Raw genomic sequence first — 16,594 nt, forward strand, 5'->3', positions numbered from 1 at the left:
CCAGGGTCCAAGCCACCACCACTCCCCAGCCTGGGGCACCGGGTGCCGCTGAGGGACCCCCGGGGTGTCCCCACCGCAGTGGCCGGCAGGGTCGGCCGCTTACCCACATCCTGCTCATGTCGCTCAGCTCATTCTTGTATCTCACGGAGTCTTTCAGGACCTGGAGGAATGATGATGATAATAAGCAGGCAGCGTGGGCAGCAGGCAGAGCACCGGGGCAAGGTGTGCCATACTTGGAGCCGGTAATCGGGGTAAGGAATGGGACGTCCAGATGTGTTCCCGACCCTGCAGCCTGCCAGCGGTTTCATTACCCCCAGCCCCAGGGTGCCTCAGTTTCCCCAGCTGCACACAGGGCAGGAAGATCCTTGCTGATGGCTCCTGCACCAACGCCGACACCCCGCGCCCAGCGGTTTCCTCTGGCACCGGCGCCGCAGTCGGCACCGGGGGTTGTAGCGCAGCGGGGCTGTGGGCAGAGCAGTGCCGGGAAGGCTCCGGCAAAGCGAGCGGGGAGGGGTCCCCACCCAGGACTGACCGCAGGAGGGCACCAACCCGCCAGCATCTCCCACCGCCCCGTTCGGCCCCAGGGAGAAAGGATTTGGCCCCGGGGCGGCTGCCGAGCCGAGCTCGCGGCACTCACGTTCGAGTGGCCATCCCGGAGGAGTTTGTGGAAGACGTGACAGAACTTCCAGCAGAGCACGGCGTTGCCTGAGAGCGGCAGCCGGTTCACCACCGACCAGAAGGTCTGTGCCCCCTTCTCGTGGTGTGTGCCCAGGATGCATGGTGGTGGCCCGTCAAGGAAACGCTCCTCTCTCCCTCGGTGGTGATGGACGGCGGCCACCCCGAAGCCGGCTGGTACCCGCAGAGCCGAGGGGAGCCAGGCCACTGCAGGGAGCTGATAAGCTGCCAAGCCATCCTTGGGGATGGCACATGCTGTCCCCTCTCCTCCAGCCCCACACCACCGCTCCGGGAGTACCGTGGCATGCTTGGGGCTGGGCCTGTGCCTCTGCCGAGCCTTCCCAGCTGCCCTGCCAGGATGCTGGGGATCTGGTTTTAGTGGCGGCATGCTGACAAGCACCTTCGGGGATTAAGCATCCTCGGCCCAGGGTAGACAACCTGCTGCGGGCATCTGCCCCTCCCGCCCTCCCATGGGATGGCAGTGCCGCGAGCACAAGGCTGGGCACCCACCGACAAGCAAAGGCTGCAGCAGCAGCAGGGACCCCGTGCCATGCCGGCAAAACCCCAACCGTCATTGAGAGCCCCCCAGGGTCCCATCCAGCTGCCCCCAGCACCCCGGCAGCCGGCTTGTGGCGCTGGCCCGGCTGTACCAGCACCTCTCCCCAGGCGCTGCCTCGCTGCTGCCCCTTTTCCGGGCGGCCCCGGCCCCGCTCCCACGCTTGCTTGTCCCGCAGCCAACTTTGGGAAGGATATTTCTGGCGTGTTTCTCCTTGACAGCCACTTCCTGCGCATTAATAGCCTTATTGATGCTGACAGTCTGCAAAAGAGAAGCGGTGGAGGCGGGGTGAGATGGGAAAGGCTCGGGCTCCCCCCTGGTCACCCATCACCCGCTGAGACCCCCCGGCTCTGCCGGCACCTGTCGGTGGCTGGGTCCCATCCAGGTCCCCGGCCCCTGCTCGTGCCAGCTGGATGCTGCCCGTTGCCGGATGCCTTTCTGGGATGTGGTTGGCATCCGCCAGGTTCAGCTGCTGCCAGGATTCATTTACTCAGCATAATAACGACGCAATTAAAGCAGCGACTACAAAGGACCCTCTCCTGCCCTCGGGGCGGTGGGACGGGCAGAGGGAAGGCAAATCCCTCCTCTGCCCTTGGATCATGGGCAGCAGCCGGCAGCTCCTGCTCTGCTTTCGGGGGGTGCTGAGCAGGGAGGGCATTTCATGGGGCACAGGGAATCTGGCAGCAGGACAGCGAGACTGCTGCATGCTGCAGAGCGGAGCAGGACCCAGGCTGCCCGCGCTGTCTGGCAGCAAAGGACAGGTCGCAGCTTAATTGGCACCGAAGCAGGGCGGCTCTGCAGTTGCTGGTGTTCTGCCACAGCCCATCCGCTCCACGGCCGGACACAGCCCCAGCTGCGGGATTAGAGGGATGGGAGACGGATCTGCTGCCCACAGCGCGGGCAGCTGCCCTGGCTGGCACCTGCTGCCACCTCCCCACCCCACTGCCGACCGGCACATCCCAACTCGGCCACAGGCGCATCCACGGCATCTCGGCCATGGCACAAACAGTCCCCACCGCCCGGCGCTCCCCGGCTGCTCTGATCCCACCGGGAGCCGGCACAAGCCTCCCGTGGGGCAGGCAGCCTCTCCCCAGCACTGCCCACCCTGCCCGCAAGCTGCCCTTCTGCTCTCTGCCAGGAAAGGCAAGACTTGCAATGCAGATGTCGGGGGCCTCGGGAAGCCCACGCTGAGGAGCCTGGGCAGAGCCAGCGCTTCATTGAGCCTCTGGAGAAGCAGCAGCAGCCGCTGGAAGCGTTTGCTGGGCAGGATTTTTAACCCTACCCCATTTCTGCCCCTCGGGGAGCTGTGCTGGCAGCGGGGGGACGCTGCGGCTGATCCTACGTGGGAGCGCGGTGATGCCGGCACGGAGCTGCCCTCTCCCCAGGCTCCCGTGTCGCTGCTGAGCGCTTGCCTGGCACCTGCTCCGTGAGGATCCCACTGCCAAGGGAAGAAACCAGCTGGCTCAGCACTGCCAGAAGTAGCTAATTACTGATATAAACCCATTAAAGCAGCGGGATTAATCCCAGCACCTTCCTCACTGCAATCCTCCTTGCACCCCCGCTTGCTCACCCTCTCCGAGGAGGCCCCATCACAACCGACCCCAACGACTCTGTGCTGAGCGGCGCTGGGGGGCCCATGAGCATCAGCCACGGGCACCCCACATACGGCTGGGCATGGCCCAAAGCCCCCAGTGCCGAGCCTGACCCACCTCCCCAGAACATCCCTCTGCCACCAAAGCATCCACCAGCTGGAGCGGGGACAAGGTGCTGAAGGGCTGAGACAGCTTCTGCTCTCACCCACAGCTGCCAACTGCACCCCCATCCCAAGGCCGAGCACCCCTTTAGCTGAAACACCAGGTCTGGGTCCTGATGTCCCAGTATAAACCAGTTCTGCTGCGGGGATGCAGCTGCTCGCTCTGGCTGCGCTGGCTGCTCTTGGCAGGGCCGGTCCATGCAGCCCCGTGGGCTTTGCAGCCCCATCCCTACGGCGCTGGCTCTGCCGGGGCTCACGGCGGGTCTTCAGCCGTGCCGAACTGCTCACTGCGCTCACCACCAGGTCCCCGCTTACTGGTGACCATGGAGATCATCAGTAAGATGCAGGAGGCTCATTTTGGGGTGGCAGGGGACCCAGATCACCAGCTGCAAGGCACAAACATCCCAGTCCAGCAGCAGGCTGGACACGGACCAGAACCTGCGTCTTAGCCCGGCTTTATGGAGAGCTGAAAGAAACACCGGTGGTGGAGAAACCTGACCCCGATGGGCGTCCCTTCCCGAGGGGCTGGGTGGAGGCGAGCAGGCTCCCAGCGCAGGAGGACCAAGGGTGGGAGCCACTTCTGCAGCTCTGCCCGGCCCCGCGGCCGCAGCCCCTTGCCATTTATGAAAACATAAAATAAAATTCAGCATTAAAAAATTCCCAACGAAATCCTCAGGAAGGCGCCTCTCTGCCAGCGGCGGAAGCCTGGAGCGTGATGCCCGTGTCCCACCAGCCATCGGTGACACATGCCATGGATCCGGCGCCAGGTGCAGCTTGTCCTCATCCAAAATCCCAGCCTGCAGCCACGACAGCACAGGCAGGCAGGACAGCCACGATGGGCACAGTAAGGAGCACCAGGATAAGCATTTAAACACGTCCCACCTTGAAACGGGAGTCCTGGACCACAAATAAGAACTGCAAAGCCGGAGCTGGCGAGTGGAAGCTCGTAGCCGGAGGCAGGATGGGGACATTGCTCTCCTGAAGCTGGCGGCTTCACCGCAGCACGTGTCCACTCCGCTGTCCTTGAAAGACCGGACAGGGATGGTCTCCGGAGGGAAGCAGTGTTGGGGGCTGCCGCATCCCTGGGAAAGCTAGAAACGGAGCTCCCAGTTTAACCGCTCTTTCCTGACGGCTTTTCCTGGTAAAGCAAGGACACGTTTTTCCAACCGAAGAGGCCCCCAGTGACCCTCCGGAGTGGGGAGACACAGCGGGGAGGTGACAGGGGCCTGGCAGCCCCTGGCTCCGGGCGGTGACCTCCAAGATCCTCCATCCCCGAGCCCCCTGCTCCATTTGAAGCGCACATGAGGTCCGTGCAGACAGTGGAAAGGTTTTCCGAGGAAAAGGCAGATCCCACATTTCTGTCCTTGCGGATGCCGCAGGCATCCCCCCCGCCGCCGCATCCCCTGGGATGGCAGGGCAGGGATCCCATCCTGGGAGCCACTGGGAGCAGGCGCTGGGACTTGGGAGATGCCCAAACCGCCGCACCACCGGCCAGTGGCTCCGGCAGTGCCCGTGCAAGCAAACCAGAGGAGCGCAGGGCAGCAGCGAGGGACCGAGGCTACAAGCGTCACCTCCAAGGGACGAGCAGGGTCGGGGAGGGCGACAGCAGTGTACGCTCCTGTCTACGAACTTTGGCTGTGAAACTGGGTTAAGAAGGAGGGAAATTTGGGGCTGCTTTGAAAGAAAGCTCAGACCTCTTTGCCACGGAGAGAGTCTTTCACCCCGACCCACAGGCGCTGCTTCCCAACACCGTCTGGCACCATTACGAGCTTCGACACCACAAGGGCTGTTTCCCGCCTGCCAGGCCACGAGCGCGGCCTCGGCAGCGCCGCTGGCCCAGCTCCGGTTTCTCACCGATGGAGGGATGTCAGCCCCTGGTCCCCGTACCCACGCGGGTGCCCAAAGGGCTCCTCTCCTGCTGCCGCCCCCCGCAGCGCTGGAGCAGGGCAGGGACGATGGCAGGCGCAGGGAGCCTGCGAGGGGCAGCGGGGCCCTTCCTCCCGCCCCGCACCCCTCCCCGCTGCCGGGAAAGGAAACCCCGCTGTTTCCTCTTGTGCAACGCCGCCGAGGCAGCGGGGCCGGGAGGGAAGCGAGAGGGGAGGCTGGTGGGGCCCCGTTCGCAGAAGGAGAGCTGCGAGGGGGTGACACCGCCACGCCGGCCTCTGCCCCCGGGTGTGGGGCAGACCGCAGCGGAGGAACACCCGGGGCAGGGCTGGGCCACGGGTGCCCTGCCGAGGCTGGGTGAGCAGCACCGTTGCTGCTGCAAACACCGGTAATGCTGCAAGCACCGGTAGCATTTCAAGCACCCTTTGAGTGGGGCGAGGAAATGCCACCGTCAGGAGCACGGAAAGGCTCAGGCCGATTAGGGTACGAGTAGAATCAGGTAATACAGACCAGGGACGATGCAACCACATCTCTGCCCTGAGCAGCAGGACCTCCCTGAGCCACTTCTCCTCCCTCCGCAGCACCCAGGGGGTCCCCAGAAACCCGCGCAAGGTCTTTTTCCTTGGCTCGATACACTGCCACAGCCCTGCCCAGGGGGAATTTAGCGCTATCCCGTAGGAATCCCGCTGGCAACCTGCACTGCCAGCCCTCAGGGTGAGCTGAACCACATCTCCAGGACCCCCACGACCCCTGACAAGAAGATGCCACACCAGAGTGGAGCCACCAACAGCCCCACATTGGGGTGACCCCCCCAACCCTGGCTCACATCAACCATAACACCTCTCCAGGCATGCGACTGCAGGCTCCAGACAGGGACAGAGGAGCTCAAAACGGCACAGAGGGACCCAGGACAGAGGGACAGAGGCTTTCTGAGCACCAAGAAACACTTCTCTCTTTCACATGCACATATGCACACCCTCACCCCCCTTCCAGATCTCCCCAAATCACACTCTCAGCCTCCTCTGAATTGCAAATCTCCTGTTCGGAGCTGAGCTCTGCTCAGGAGCTGCACAGCACCTTCCCGCTTCTCCTTTCATTTCCAAGAGGAAATAAGCGTTGATTAAAGAATCCAGAGCTATTGCAAATTATTTGGAGAAACTGAGTAAGTCGCAGTGCAAATCCTCTTAGTAATGCTCCCTCATTTCTCCTTAATTCCTTTCTATAAATGGAGAGCTGGGATGGAGCATACCTCTGGAAAACTGCTCACAACCAAGCCCTGCAGACACAGGGGCTCCGGGGAAAGCAACCGCGGAGGGAGACCTGACTACGACAAGCCTTGGGAAAAAAAAAAAATCCACGAGCTTAATTAAAGTGCAAATCCCAGCCTAGCAAAGCTTCGCTCTGGCCCCGGAGGTGTGCAGGACATGGGGGTGCAGGCAAGCTTTTCGGAGGGTACACATCTCTCTTTAAACATCGCTCGCCAACAGCAGCTAAAAGCAAATCACAGCCTTGCCGGCGCTCAGGGAAGGTTTTTCTCCAGCACAATCCCAAAGCAAAGCCAGCTGGATAACGCTGGGGGTGCTTAATGCCCCGCTGGGGACCGGCAAGAGCTCCTGGGGAGAGACGGGGTGGCCGTGGTCCCCCCTCTGCGGGGCTGCCGGGCGCCCGTGGCCTTCGACGGCAGCAGCAGGAGCAGGGAACAAGCCTGGCTTTGTGCCCGCCGGCAGCCGGAGGGAAAGGCAGGCAGAAAGGCAGCGCCGGCAGGGCTGGCCGGCCGCGTGGGGCCAGGCGCCGGGCCTCGTACGCGCACGGACGTATTTCTACATATAGGAGAAGAGGATGCTCAGCACAAATGGGGTCACTTGTAGTCTTCCTGCTCAGTCCTAAACGCTCCCTTTGAACGGGGAGCGAGAGGAGACATTAAAACGTACCTTCCCATCATTTAACGCGGGCTGTTTGGCTGCATCCACTGCTGGATCCATGAGTTTAGAAAGAAAGCGCTCCTCTCCCGCCTGGCCATGTGCCGGAGCTGCTCCAGGGATGAAGCACCTTTACCAGGGCTGTGTGAACATCTCCCTGAAGGTGCTGCCAGCTCTTCCCACCTCCTGCTCCCACCAGATGCGAAATCATCCCCCAAATGACCCAAGTCTGAGATTTCCCTTCGCTTGGGCCATAAAAACAAGCGCATTTTCCCCAAAGCAATGCTGGCCTCTGGCATTAGAGACCCAGAAACCTCGCTGCATCTGCCAGGGTTTGCTCTCAGCTGCGGTGGCTCGAGATGTACCTCTCTAGGAGGAGATGCCGCCACCACCAGCTCAGATGCCAGCAGGAGGACCACGGTGTACCAGAGACAGCCCTGAATCCCAAGGAACACCAGCACGGGGGCCTCCGGGGGGTGTCTGGGGACACCTTGCCCCACACCCTGCCCTGGCACACGGGACACCCCAAACTGGAGTCACCAGGAAGACGGCCATGGGCTCTGCGAGCCACGCTGGAAGCTGATAGCATCACCACAAGGCTTTTCTTGGCAAAGACCTGCCCTGGCTGCTACACCTTGCAGCATTGCCGCCTCCGGGTCTGCTCTCCCAAGACCGGGAAGATGATGACTTCAGATCGACGTCACACTTGGTCTACCCACCATCAGCGCTCTCTGGCTCATGGTGAAGCCCGATGTGAGTGTTATGGAGAAGCTCTTCCAGCATGCACGGTGCTTCCAGGGGGGAAACCACCTGGGCCAGGCCAGGGAAGGGTGATGTGGTGTTCAGAGGTCTCCACACCACAAGGAGACATGAGCGGGTGGTACCTGACTGCCACCAAGGCCTTTGCCTCGTGAGCTATAGTACCGTTATCATGGTGGAAAAATGAAAATAAGTTGAAGAATACACATTTGGAGTGTATCTGACCAGACCGCCCCACTAGCTCCCAGCTCCTCCCAAGGGCAGCAAGGTGGCATCAACGCAGAGGCTGGGATCCGCAGGGTGTTGCGCCCATAAGCTGCCTGTGCAAGGACCGAACCCACCGCTCCTGCTGGCCCTCCCAGAGCGTCCAGGGAAAATAAGGAGCTCAACACCATCATGAGAGCTGGGGCAGGACGAGACAGAGCGATCCGACTGCTCCTCCACCTTCGAGGCAAGGAAAGAACGAAGACAACCACCCAACCGACTTGTGGTGGGTCCCAAGGACTCGCGTGAGACTCTGATGCCAGGAGGGGGGAGCCGGGCTGGTCACCAGCAGCTGGAAGGGTTTGGTTCCACCGACGCCAGAAACGAGAGCTTGCTACGTTGAACACATCACTGCCCACCACTGGGGGACCAGCACCCAAAGAGTTGGGCCACTGGATTTCTCCAGCGCCATAAACAATTAATGCAGATGAATTCCTTGCACATGTGTTTTTTAAATCCAGTTTAAGGAATATGGACTTTTCCAATACACAGATAAACCTTTGGGAAAAAAAAAGGCCAGCGAGAAAACTGATTTTGGGGAGAACAGCTGGAAAAAAGTGAGGCTACAGAAGAAGCCAAACCTCACCAACGACCATCGGGGGAGCTGACGCCAGAAAACTCGGATCCCTTTGAAGCCTCCAGCTGAAATAACAGTCAAAAGCGAAGTCAGCCGAGGCTGCAGAAGAGCTTGGGGTGTGCTTTGGTCATATCCAGCACAGGCCCCGGCTCCCGCTGCCGGGCACGTCCGACCCGCCACAACCGGAGACCCCGGCACCGGACCCCAGCACGAGTGGCCGGATCCAAGGAGGGGCAGAAAACCAGGAGGCTCCCCAGGACCCCGGCACCCCTCTGCGGCTGCTCTCCGCAAAAAACCACTCCTTATTCGTCTCGCTTAATTATTGATATGGGCGCTCCATCGCTCGTGCCCCGCGTTGCCCAGCCGGCTCGGCCACGGCCAGAGCCTTCCCGCCACGGCCGGAGCCCTTCCCGCGAGCTGCCCCATTAGCCAGGCTTTTCATTTTAAGTGGGGATTACATGCGAAAATAATCTCTTCCAGCAGCGGTGATTTCTATCCAGGGAGGGAGGATGGCTGTGTTTTCCAGGGTCGGTGGTTCAGGAAGGTCCTCCACCACCTTCAAATATTCCTGAAACATTCCCAGTGGTCTGACTGGAGTCGTCTTCTTCCCAGCAAATGCAAATATTTGGGCATTTTTTGGAATGGGAGGAAATAAAGGAGCGAGGCTGGACGATGCGGGAAGCAGACGCCAAGAGCTCATCTCCGGACACGCATTTCGGTGATCAGCTGCCATCCCAGGACCGACCTTCCTTGGGAAGTTTCATCCCGGCGGGAACAACGCCGGGTACGCATCGCCCTAGTGGGATGCTCCCGAATTCTGCGGAGCCGGGATGCCCCGGGGATGCGGAGCCCGGCCATGCCAAGGTAGCTTTGGTGGAAATCCTTCCTCACCGAGCAGCAGCTCCCGCCAGCAGGACGGGGCGTCCCTCGCCCGCGATCCCTCCGGGATGTCCGGATCCTGCGACGGAGCCGAGAGCAGCCAGGACCCTCCGGGCTCCACGCTGCACCCCAGGGACCCTTCCCCATCCCTAACCCGGCTCTGCCGGAGCCCCGCGAAAAGCAAAATCCCTCTTCCCAGGTGAGCGGCGCAGGGGATGAACATGCCTCCCTGCCGGAACGGACCCTAAAACCCCACTTTTCACCCCAAACTTGTTTCCGTCCCTTATGCCCGGGGGAGGGGCTGCTCCCACGGGCCGAAGCGGCTGTGGCAGCAGCAGCGCGCGTGGGGACAGCGTGGGGACAGCGGCGCTGGTGGCATCACCTGAACCCCGCCGAGGCGACGGCGGGGAACCCAAGCCGAGGCGGGCGGCTGGGAGCAGCCCCCGGCCAGGCTGCGGCAGCCCCGGGGGGCGATCAGCTCTGCCGGCGGGGCTGAGGCCCCCGGTAACGGCGGGAGGGGGCGCACGGCTCCCGCTGCCCCCCCCCCCCCCCCCGGTTCCTCCCCATTTTCCACCAGGAGACGCCGACATCTGGGGGCTTCCAACCCCCCGAAACTTCCCCGGGAAAGAGTTTCCCTGCAGCAAACCCTCATCCAGGGATACCCCCCCCCCCCACTTACCACCTTGCCCAGCTCCATGGCGGGGGCCGGGGCGGGCTCAGCGCGGCGCGGCGGGGCCCATGGCGGCGGCCCCGCGGGGCGGCGGCGCTGGAAGCTTCTGCGGGCGGCGGCGGCGGCGGAACCGAGCGGGGCCGGGGGGGGGGGGGGGAGGCGCGCTCCCGCGCAGAGCGCGTTCCCGCGAGGGGCGGCACAGCCCGCGGAGGGGGGGGGGCGTGGAGCGCGGGCGGAATGAGAAGGGGGGGGGCACCGCCCACGCTGAGGCGCCCACCCGGGAGCGGCCCCGCCCGCGGGGTGGGTTTGGGGCGGAGGAGCGGGGGGGCGGAGGGGATGCCCGGGGGGAGGTGGGCTCTGCACCCCCCCCGGTGCGGCCGGCCTGACCCCCTGCCCCGCTGCCAGACCCCCGGCCCCATCTCCTGCCCTGCTGCACCATCCCCTGCCCCGCTGCCAGACCCCCGGCCCCATCTCCTGCCCTGCTGCACCATCCCCTGCCCCGCTGCCAGACCCCCGGCCCCATCTCCTGCCCTGCTGCACCATCCCCTGCCCCGCTGCCAGACCCCCGGCCCCATCTCCTGCCCCACCACCTGACCCCCTGCCCCGCTGCCAGACCCCCTGCTCTGCTGCCAGACCCCCTGTCCCATGCCCTGCCCTGCTGCCCCATCCCCTGCCCCGCTGCCTGACCCCCTGCCCCATCTCCTGCCCTGCTGCCCCATCCCCTGCCCCGCTGCCAGGCCCCCCACCCCATCTCTCTGCCTGGGGGGGAAGCTACACCGTGGGTCTGCCTGCTGACCCGCGCAGGGTTTCCCTTGCGCAGGAGCCCACTCGGCTCTCGCAGTCTCGGTTCCAACAACAAAAAGCAATTACGCTGGCGGGGTAAACGAGACCCCCGGCCTCAGTCCACCACCCTCGGGCAGGCGCAGCGTGCCGCCCGCCCGCCTTGCCCGTGCTCCGCGCAGGGACTGCCGCCAGCCGTGGAACGGGAGAACTCCCAGGCAGGAGTATTTTGGTTTTTTCCAAAGAAGCACTTTAGCATCTTCCGACAGGAGGCACGAAAGAACCCCAAACAGTTCTTCTGTCGTTCTGCGAATCCCCTGAAAGCCCCCCCAAAGCAGGGAGGAGGCAGAGCGTCGCAGCTGCCCCTCAGCTGAAGGCGGAGGAGAAACTTCGCAGCCCTAAGAAAAACACGCTGCTGCGGTGCTGGCCCTGGCCGAACGCGCTGATCCCCCGGGATTACTACAGCCTAGTCACGGCTCAGCCACCTACTCCGGGATGGGGACTTGGCTGCTCTTAATAAGATAACGGGGTCCCACATCCCTGCGGGGACCCGCAGGGATAGCGCTGGCACCCTCGTGCCCTGCCCGCACCCCCCACCCCATTAATCCCAGCCCTGGGGGGCAGCTTTTAGGGCCAAGACCCAGGTCGTGTTTTCCTCAGGTAGGCTGTTAAAGCCCCCGCAGTGATTCTTGGGACAGACGGACAGATGGACGGACACATTGCTGGATGGCTTTTGGCTGGACTGAATGTGTTTTCCTGGAGCAGATGGTTTCCAGCAGCAGCCAAATTCCTCCGGGAGCAGAGTCTGGTCCCTGCTTTGAGCCTGGGGGTGAGCAGGAGGCAGCGCTCCGGGTGCGGGTACCTGCCCCGATCATGGATATCTGCCTGCATCACGCCAGGCACGACAGCCCCTGTCACGACAGGCATGGCAGCACGTGCACGTGGCAGGAACGGTCTCTGCCACGCCGGCCACGGGAGGCCTGGCGCCAACGCCGGCATTGCTGGGACAGGGCGCCCAGATCCCGAAAGCAGAGGGGGGACAAACCCAGCATCGAGCACGGTGGCTGGGAAGGGGCGGTGGGGTTTGTGCCCTCCCCACGGTGAGCGATTCCCAGCCGTGCTCTCGGCAAGGAAAGCGGGAGCGTGGGTCCTTGCTGCGCAGCCCAGCCCCCCGCCTGGTGCTCCCCCTGCCTTAATGGGATCCTGGAATTCATTAAGTCACCCTCAGCTGGGTTTAGCGTTGCTCTGACCCCAATCTGCCACCGCTGCTGCCTTGCTGTCCGGGACGTCCTGCAGACGGGTCCACGCTTCCCAGAGCACCGTCTCCAGAGGCACCAAGAAGCCACAGCCTCCAGAGGCCTCAGCCCTGCAATTAGCACTTGGCCAGCAGGTTTTAATGCCTCACTTGCATGGAGAGACCTTACGGCAGGTACGCAAAGAGCACGCCCTGCGAGGCAGAGCCAAATCCAAAGAGCATCCTCTGGAGCAAAACCCAGTCCCCCCAGCACACACATAGGACGGACGCGACTTTTCCTATGATGCCACCTGCATGAGAAATATGTATCTTGTAAAAATAACACGCAGGATCCATCCTTTAGCCAGATTGACCAGCAACACCCTGTAATACCATCGAAACCCGTGTGCAGCCATGCCAAGCTGCCCACGTATGGGCTTTGTGCTCCCAACATCCCTCCTTAATCCCACAAATTACGTCAGCTCGTCATCATTAACCTTATTTTTCAAAATCAAGCTTCCACGCAAGCTCACCCCTGAACCAAACATCTCAGCTGGTGCTAAAGCCAGTTCAGAGAGAAGACGGTTACTGCGATGGTCTCCTACGGATGCTGCAGAGCCGGGACAGGCGAGTGTCTGGCTGCTGCGGCACAGCCACAGCCGTGGTTCCTGATGGCTGAGCTGCTCCAGCCGGCAAAGCCCAGGTTTTGGTGGCCACCACGAAGCACCTGGGGAAAATGGAGAGAGCTCCACGTTCAGCCAGCTTCACAGCAAGGGGGGTCTTCAGCTGGAGGGCAAAATTAAGAGCCAAAGCAGCTCGGGAAGAAAACCTGAAAATTAATTTAAAGGCAATTTCAGGAGGGTCCCTGGAGCAAAGGGAAACCCAAATGTGGCGAGCAAAGCCGCGCTCCCCAAGCTGAAAGCACCGAGTGGGGAGTGGGGACAGCAGCGCCTGCAACCACGGCAGGGCTCAGGAGGGGCTGGTGGGACCCGTGGGGACAAATCCCACCGCTACGGGGATGCGTCGGGTGAAAGGAATCTCCTTCTTGCTGTACCGAGCCCACGGGAGTTCCCTCCTGTGGTTCACCGCATCGCCGTGCACAAATGCTGGTGCCGGCACGCGAGAGCCGCTCCTGCCCCGCACGGTGCTCCCGGGTTATTCCCAGGGGCTCCCCTAAAGCTGCCGAGCCGCTGACCTGCTGCTCTTTGCAGCTGCAGGAGCACCAGCTCTGCTCCCAGCTTCCTTCAACTGCTAGAGGTACAAATATCTATGTATTATACTTAACGCACTCGTACAAACCCACCGAAGGCTGTGTGGTAAGCGAACTTGCTCTAAATCTCCGTGCCGCTGCGGCAGGAGTGGGGGGGGAATGTCCAGAGCATCCCAGTCGGGTGTGCAAATCCACATGCTTCATCCCAGGCTCCAGCAACCCTCTCCAGGGCTGCATCCCACCCCAGGCATTTGGGATGAGCTCGCGGAGGACCAGCCCTAGCAAGCCTCTGCGGGGCGGATGAGCTCCAGTTGGGACGGAGGGAATGGCCTTGCGAATGAAGGCAGCGGGGGGGATGCTGGGATGGGCTGAAGGGGCTGTGGAAAAACCATGGGGCATCAAAGGCACTGCCTCCGCCAACCCCTCCGGCTTGGGCAGTAGGAAGGGACCTTTCCCGGCAGGGAATAGGGAAGGCAAAGCAAGGGCTGCTTCCCTGGAGAACCAGGGGGGAGGCAGCCCCTCGTTTCACCCCATCCCCCGAGTGCCTTCATCATCCTCCCGGCTGATCCAGCGAGGCGGACAACCCCCTCCGCTCCCCCCCAGCTGTATTTAATCTCCTCCGGTGCTTCATTCCGAGACCCTTTACACCACCCTGGAAACACCCTCCATCCTCCTGCAGCTCCGTGGTCCTCCTGCAAGCTGCCGGGATGGTGCGTGCGGTCCGGACCGCGATGGATGAAGGAGGAGAGACGTTCAGCATCTTCCCTGAGCCCACCGGAGGCTCCACGAGCAGCTTTTAAACTATTTCGGCAACCAACTCCCGCTAAAATGAAGGGAATTAGGGCTAAAATGTCTCAGCAAATGTGGCCTTTTGTCATTACGGCCAGCTTGACGAGGTCCATCGGGTTATGGTCTAGAAGGCATTTTCTTTTATCGGTTTTACATCCCCTACTTCCATTGAAGCGAATCTCTGCCTGAGCTGACGCTCGGGGCGGGATGGAGCAGAAAGCTCGGGCCGCTCTGCTCCGTGAAGCATTTACGTCTCTCTCAAAGGTCTCCTGCCTCTTTCCACCCCCCCCCCCACTGCTCATTTTACCAGGTCTAAAAATACTCCGAAGCTTTTAAAAACCTCTTCCCCTGCAGCCGCCTCCCTCCTTGATGACTAATAATATCTGTTGCTCCCTCTTGATCTCCCTGTATTTCCCAAGTCTTCCCCCAGGGAAGGAACAAAACGGGAGCCACGTTCTCAAACCACCCCTCAGATTCAGGCTCTTGAATTCGTTTTCCTCAAGGAATGCCATTTTTTTTCCAGCTGCTCCAGTGTAGGACCAGTTTAAACTCACCTCCCCAGAGCAGCTCTCCTAGCTCATGATAAACTAGTTCTGCCCCATGGGTTACCCATGCAAGATGCTGCTGGAGCACCTTTTCAGTACGGAATCTCTGGGATTTCGGGGTTTTAGGTCTAAGGCAGAATAACAGGTTCATTGGGAAAACCACGGACCACTTCGAAAACTATTTGTTCTGTATTTTGCAGGTTTCAGCTCTTTTCAGCATCGCTCTGGATCCGGAGTGCTCGCTCGGGGGATGCGGCTTCGCGGACTCGACTCGTTAGGCTGGGTTTCGTTTCTGGTCCATGGAGCTGGGTGAGCATCACTGGCTGTGCAAGGAGTTTTTAGGAGAAGGGAAGGAATGCCGGGCACCAGGGTGTATTTGTAATAGGGGGATTTCGAGGAAAAACCCACTGCGCCATCGCCGCCTGTGGCAATGGTTTCTTTTTTCCCTCTGAGCTGGGAGTTCAGAGCATCGTAACACAGAACAGCTTTCCTGTCTGACGCCCTGCGCTGCTCCACGTCCCTCTGAAAGAGAGCCGAGACCTGCGCGGGCACCCTCCCCACGGCCAGCGTCACATCACGGGTCATTTGGGATGCAGGGATGGAGCAGCCGCGTTGGCAGAAGCTGAAGGTGTGATGAGTTTGTCCGGACTCAGACACCACAATATGGCCAAACCCCTCTGGGCTGATCCCACACCGCTGCGATTTTCCGAAGGGATCCAGCAATGAACAACCTTCAGAAAACCCTTACGCTCGTTAACACCGGTGATGGAAAAAAATAGCCCCGAAATGGTCACAGTCCGGTGAACCAGCTGCTTTTCAGCACCAAAGCTGCACTCGCGCGGGAGGCAGATTTAAAGGGTGTTTGGGTGCTCCAATACTTCTGGAAATCCCCCCGGCTGACTAATGCCCAAATACCTTTGCAAATCTTGATTTAGGAAAAATATCCGCTCCAGAGCGGTGCTTAAAAAGCTCAAGGCCGTTTTCAAATCCTTGTAATGCCGCAGTTTCCTGGGCATGTGAAAGCGAGAGGAAAAAGCAGATCAGTCTAAAGTGGGCACGGGTCCAGGGCTGGCGGCCACGCCGAAGGCTTGCGCCGGCACGGAGCAGGCAGCGTGGGCAGGAGCGGGCAGCCGGGCGCTGCCGGCGAGGGGGTTGTTTCAGTGGGTACCGAGCTCCCCCAGCTCCTCACCGCAGGCCGGAGCAGCACGGGGAGTCGGGGAGAGCCGCCCTTCCGTGTCGCCCCAAGCAGAAGATAAATGAAGAGCATTGCAGAACCACGCAATCCCCACGGGACCGACGGGCACGGGCGAAGCCGTCGCCACTGCCAGCCCCAGGCCAGGGCGCGGGCAGGGAGCCCGGCTCCATTATCCCTCTGCCTTTATAGGAAGCCGCTTTGTTGTGTTGTCAATATACAGATTTTCTTAAAAAAAAATACAAACCAAAAAAAAGCCATGGTTCATGCTGCCATTATTGATTGTTTGTTATTTTTAGCTCCTTGTTCAATCTATGGCCGTTGGTGTTACAGCAACCGCACGAGCCTCCTGGAACATCACTCAGACAGCGCCTGCGGACGGGGCCGGTCCAAGGTTAGCAGGAGCTCAGCGAGCAGCTCTGCAAAGCCAACGGGATTAAAAATGCAAGAGGGAAAGAGAGAAACAGGATAAGCAGCATCCTCCTCGCTCGCTGCTTCACCCTCCTGCTGACATTGCAAGGAGCCAGGCAGATCCTCCCATCCAAACCCGGAGCAGAAGAAACTCCCGTTCCCCAGCTGGTGTGGAGGGCTGGGAAGCTGTAGAAAGGATGACACCAGGCTGAGCGGTGCAGTGGGTACCTGGAGGGAGGGAAGGGGTGGCACCCAGAGGGGCCTGGGCAGGCTGCAGGGGTGGGTGCATGAGAACCTCATGAAGTTCAACCAGGCCAAGTGCAAGGTCCTGCACCTGGGTCAGGGCAATCCCCAGGACCAGCACAGACTGGGGGATGGAGGGATGGAGGGATGGATGGAGAGCAGCCCTGCGGAGAAGGACTGGGGGACACTGGTGGGTGACAAATGGGACATCAGCCGGCAATGTGCGCTTGCAGCCCAGAAAGCCAAGCGTCTCC

At 61.4% G+C, this 16,594-nt stretch overlaps 1 protein-coding gene across 4 annotated transcripts in view; it reads right to left on the reverse strand.

Moving 5' to 3' along the window:
- The window catches only part of HIP1 (huntingtin interacting protein 1), a 51,654-nt gene that overhangs the window by 18,259 nt on the left and 16,801 nt on the right, over positions 1–16,594 (reverse strand). For 3 of the 4 annotated variants that reach the window (XM_087751815.1, XM_087751814.1, XM_087751817.1), the window contains exons 2-4: positions 1,429–1,492; positions 638–780; positions 104–160 (exon numbers count right to left, since the gene is read on the reverse strand). In XM_087751815.1, the coding sequence (XP_087607941.1) occupies positions 104–160; positions 638–780; positions 1,429–1,492 (264 nt within the window). Of the gene's footprint in view, positions 1–103; positions 161–637; positions 781–1,428; positions 1,493–9,945; positions 10,074–16,594 lie in introns of those variants that run through there. The other variant, XM_087751816.1, reaches the window with a different exon arrangement.

Source organism: Nipponia nippon, unplaced genomic scaffold, assembly GCF_047370975.1.
Source record: "Nipponia nippon isolate SJK-2023a ecotype South Korea unplaced genomic scaffold, ASM4737097v1 scaffold_15, whole genome shotgun sequence".
In the NCBI taxonomy this organism is placed as follows: domain Eukaryota; kingdom Metazoa; phylum Chordata; class Aves; order Pelecaniformes; family Threskiornithidae; genus Nipponia; species Nipponia nippon.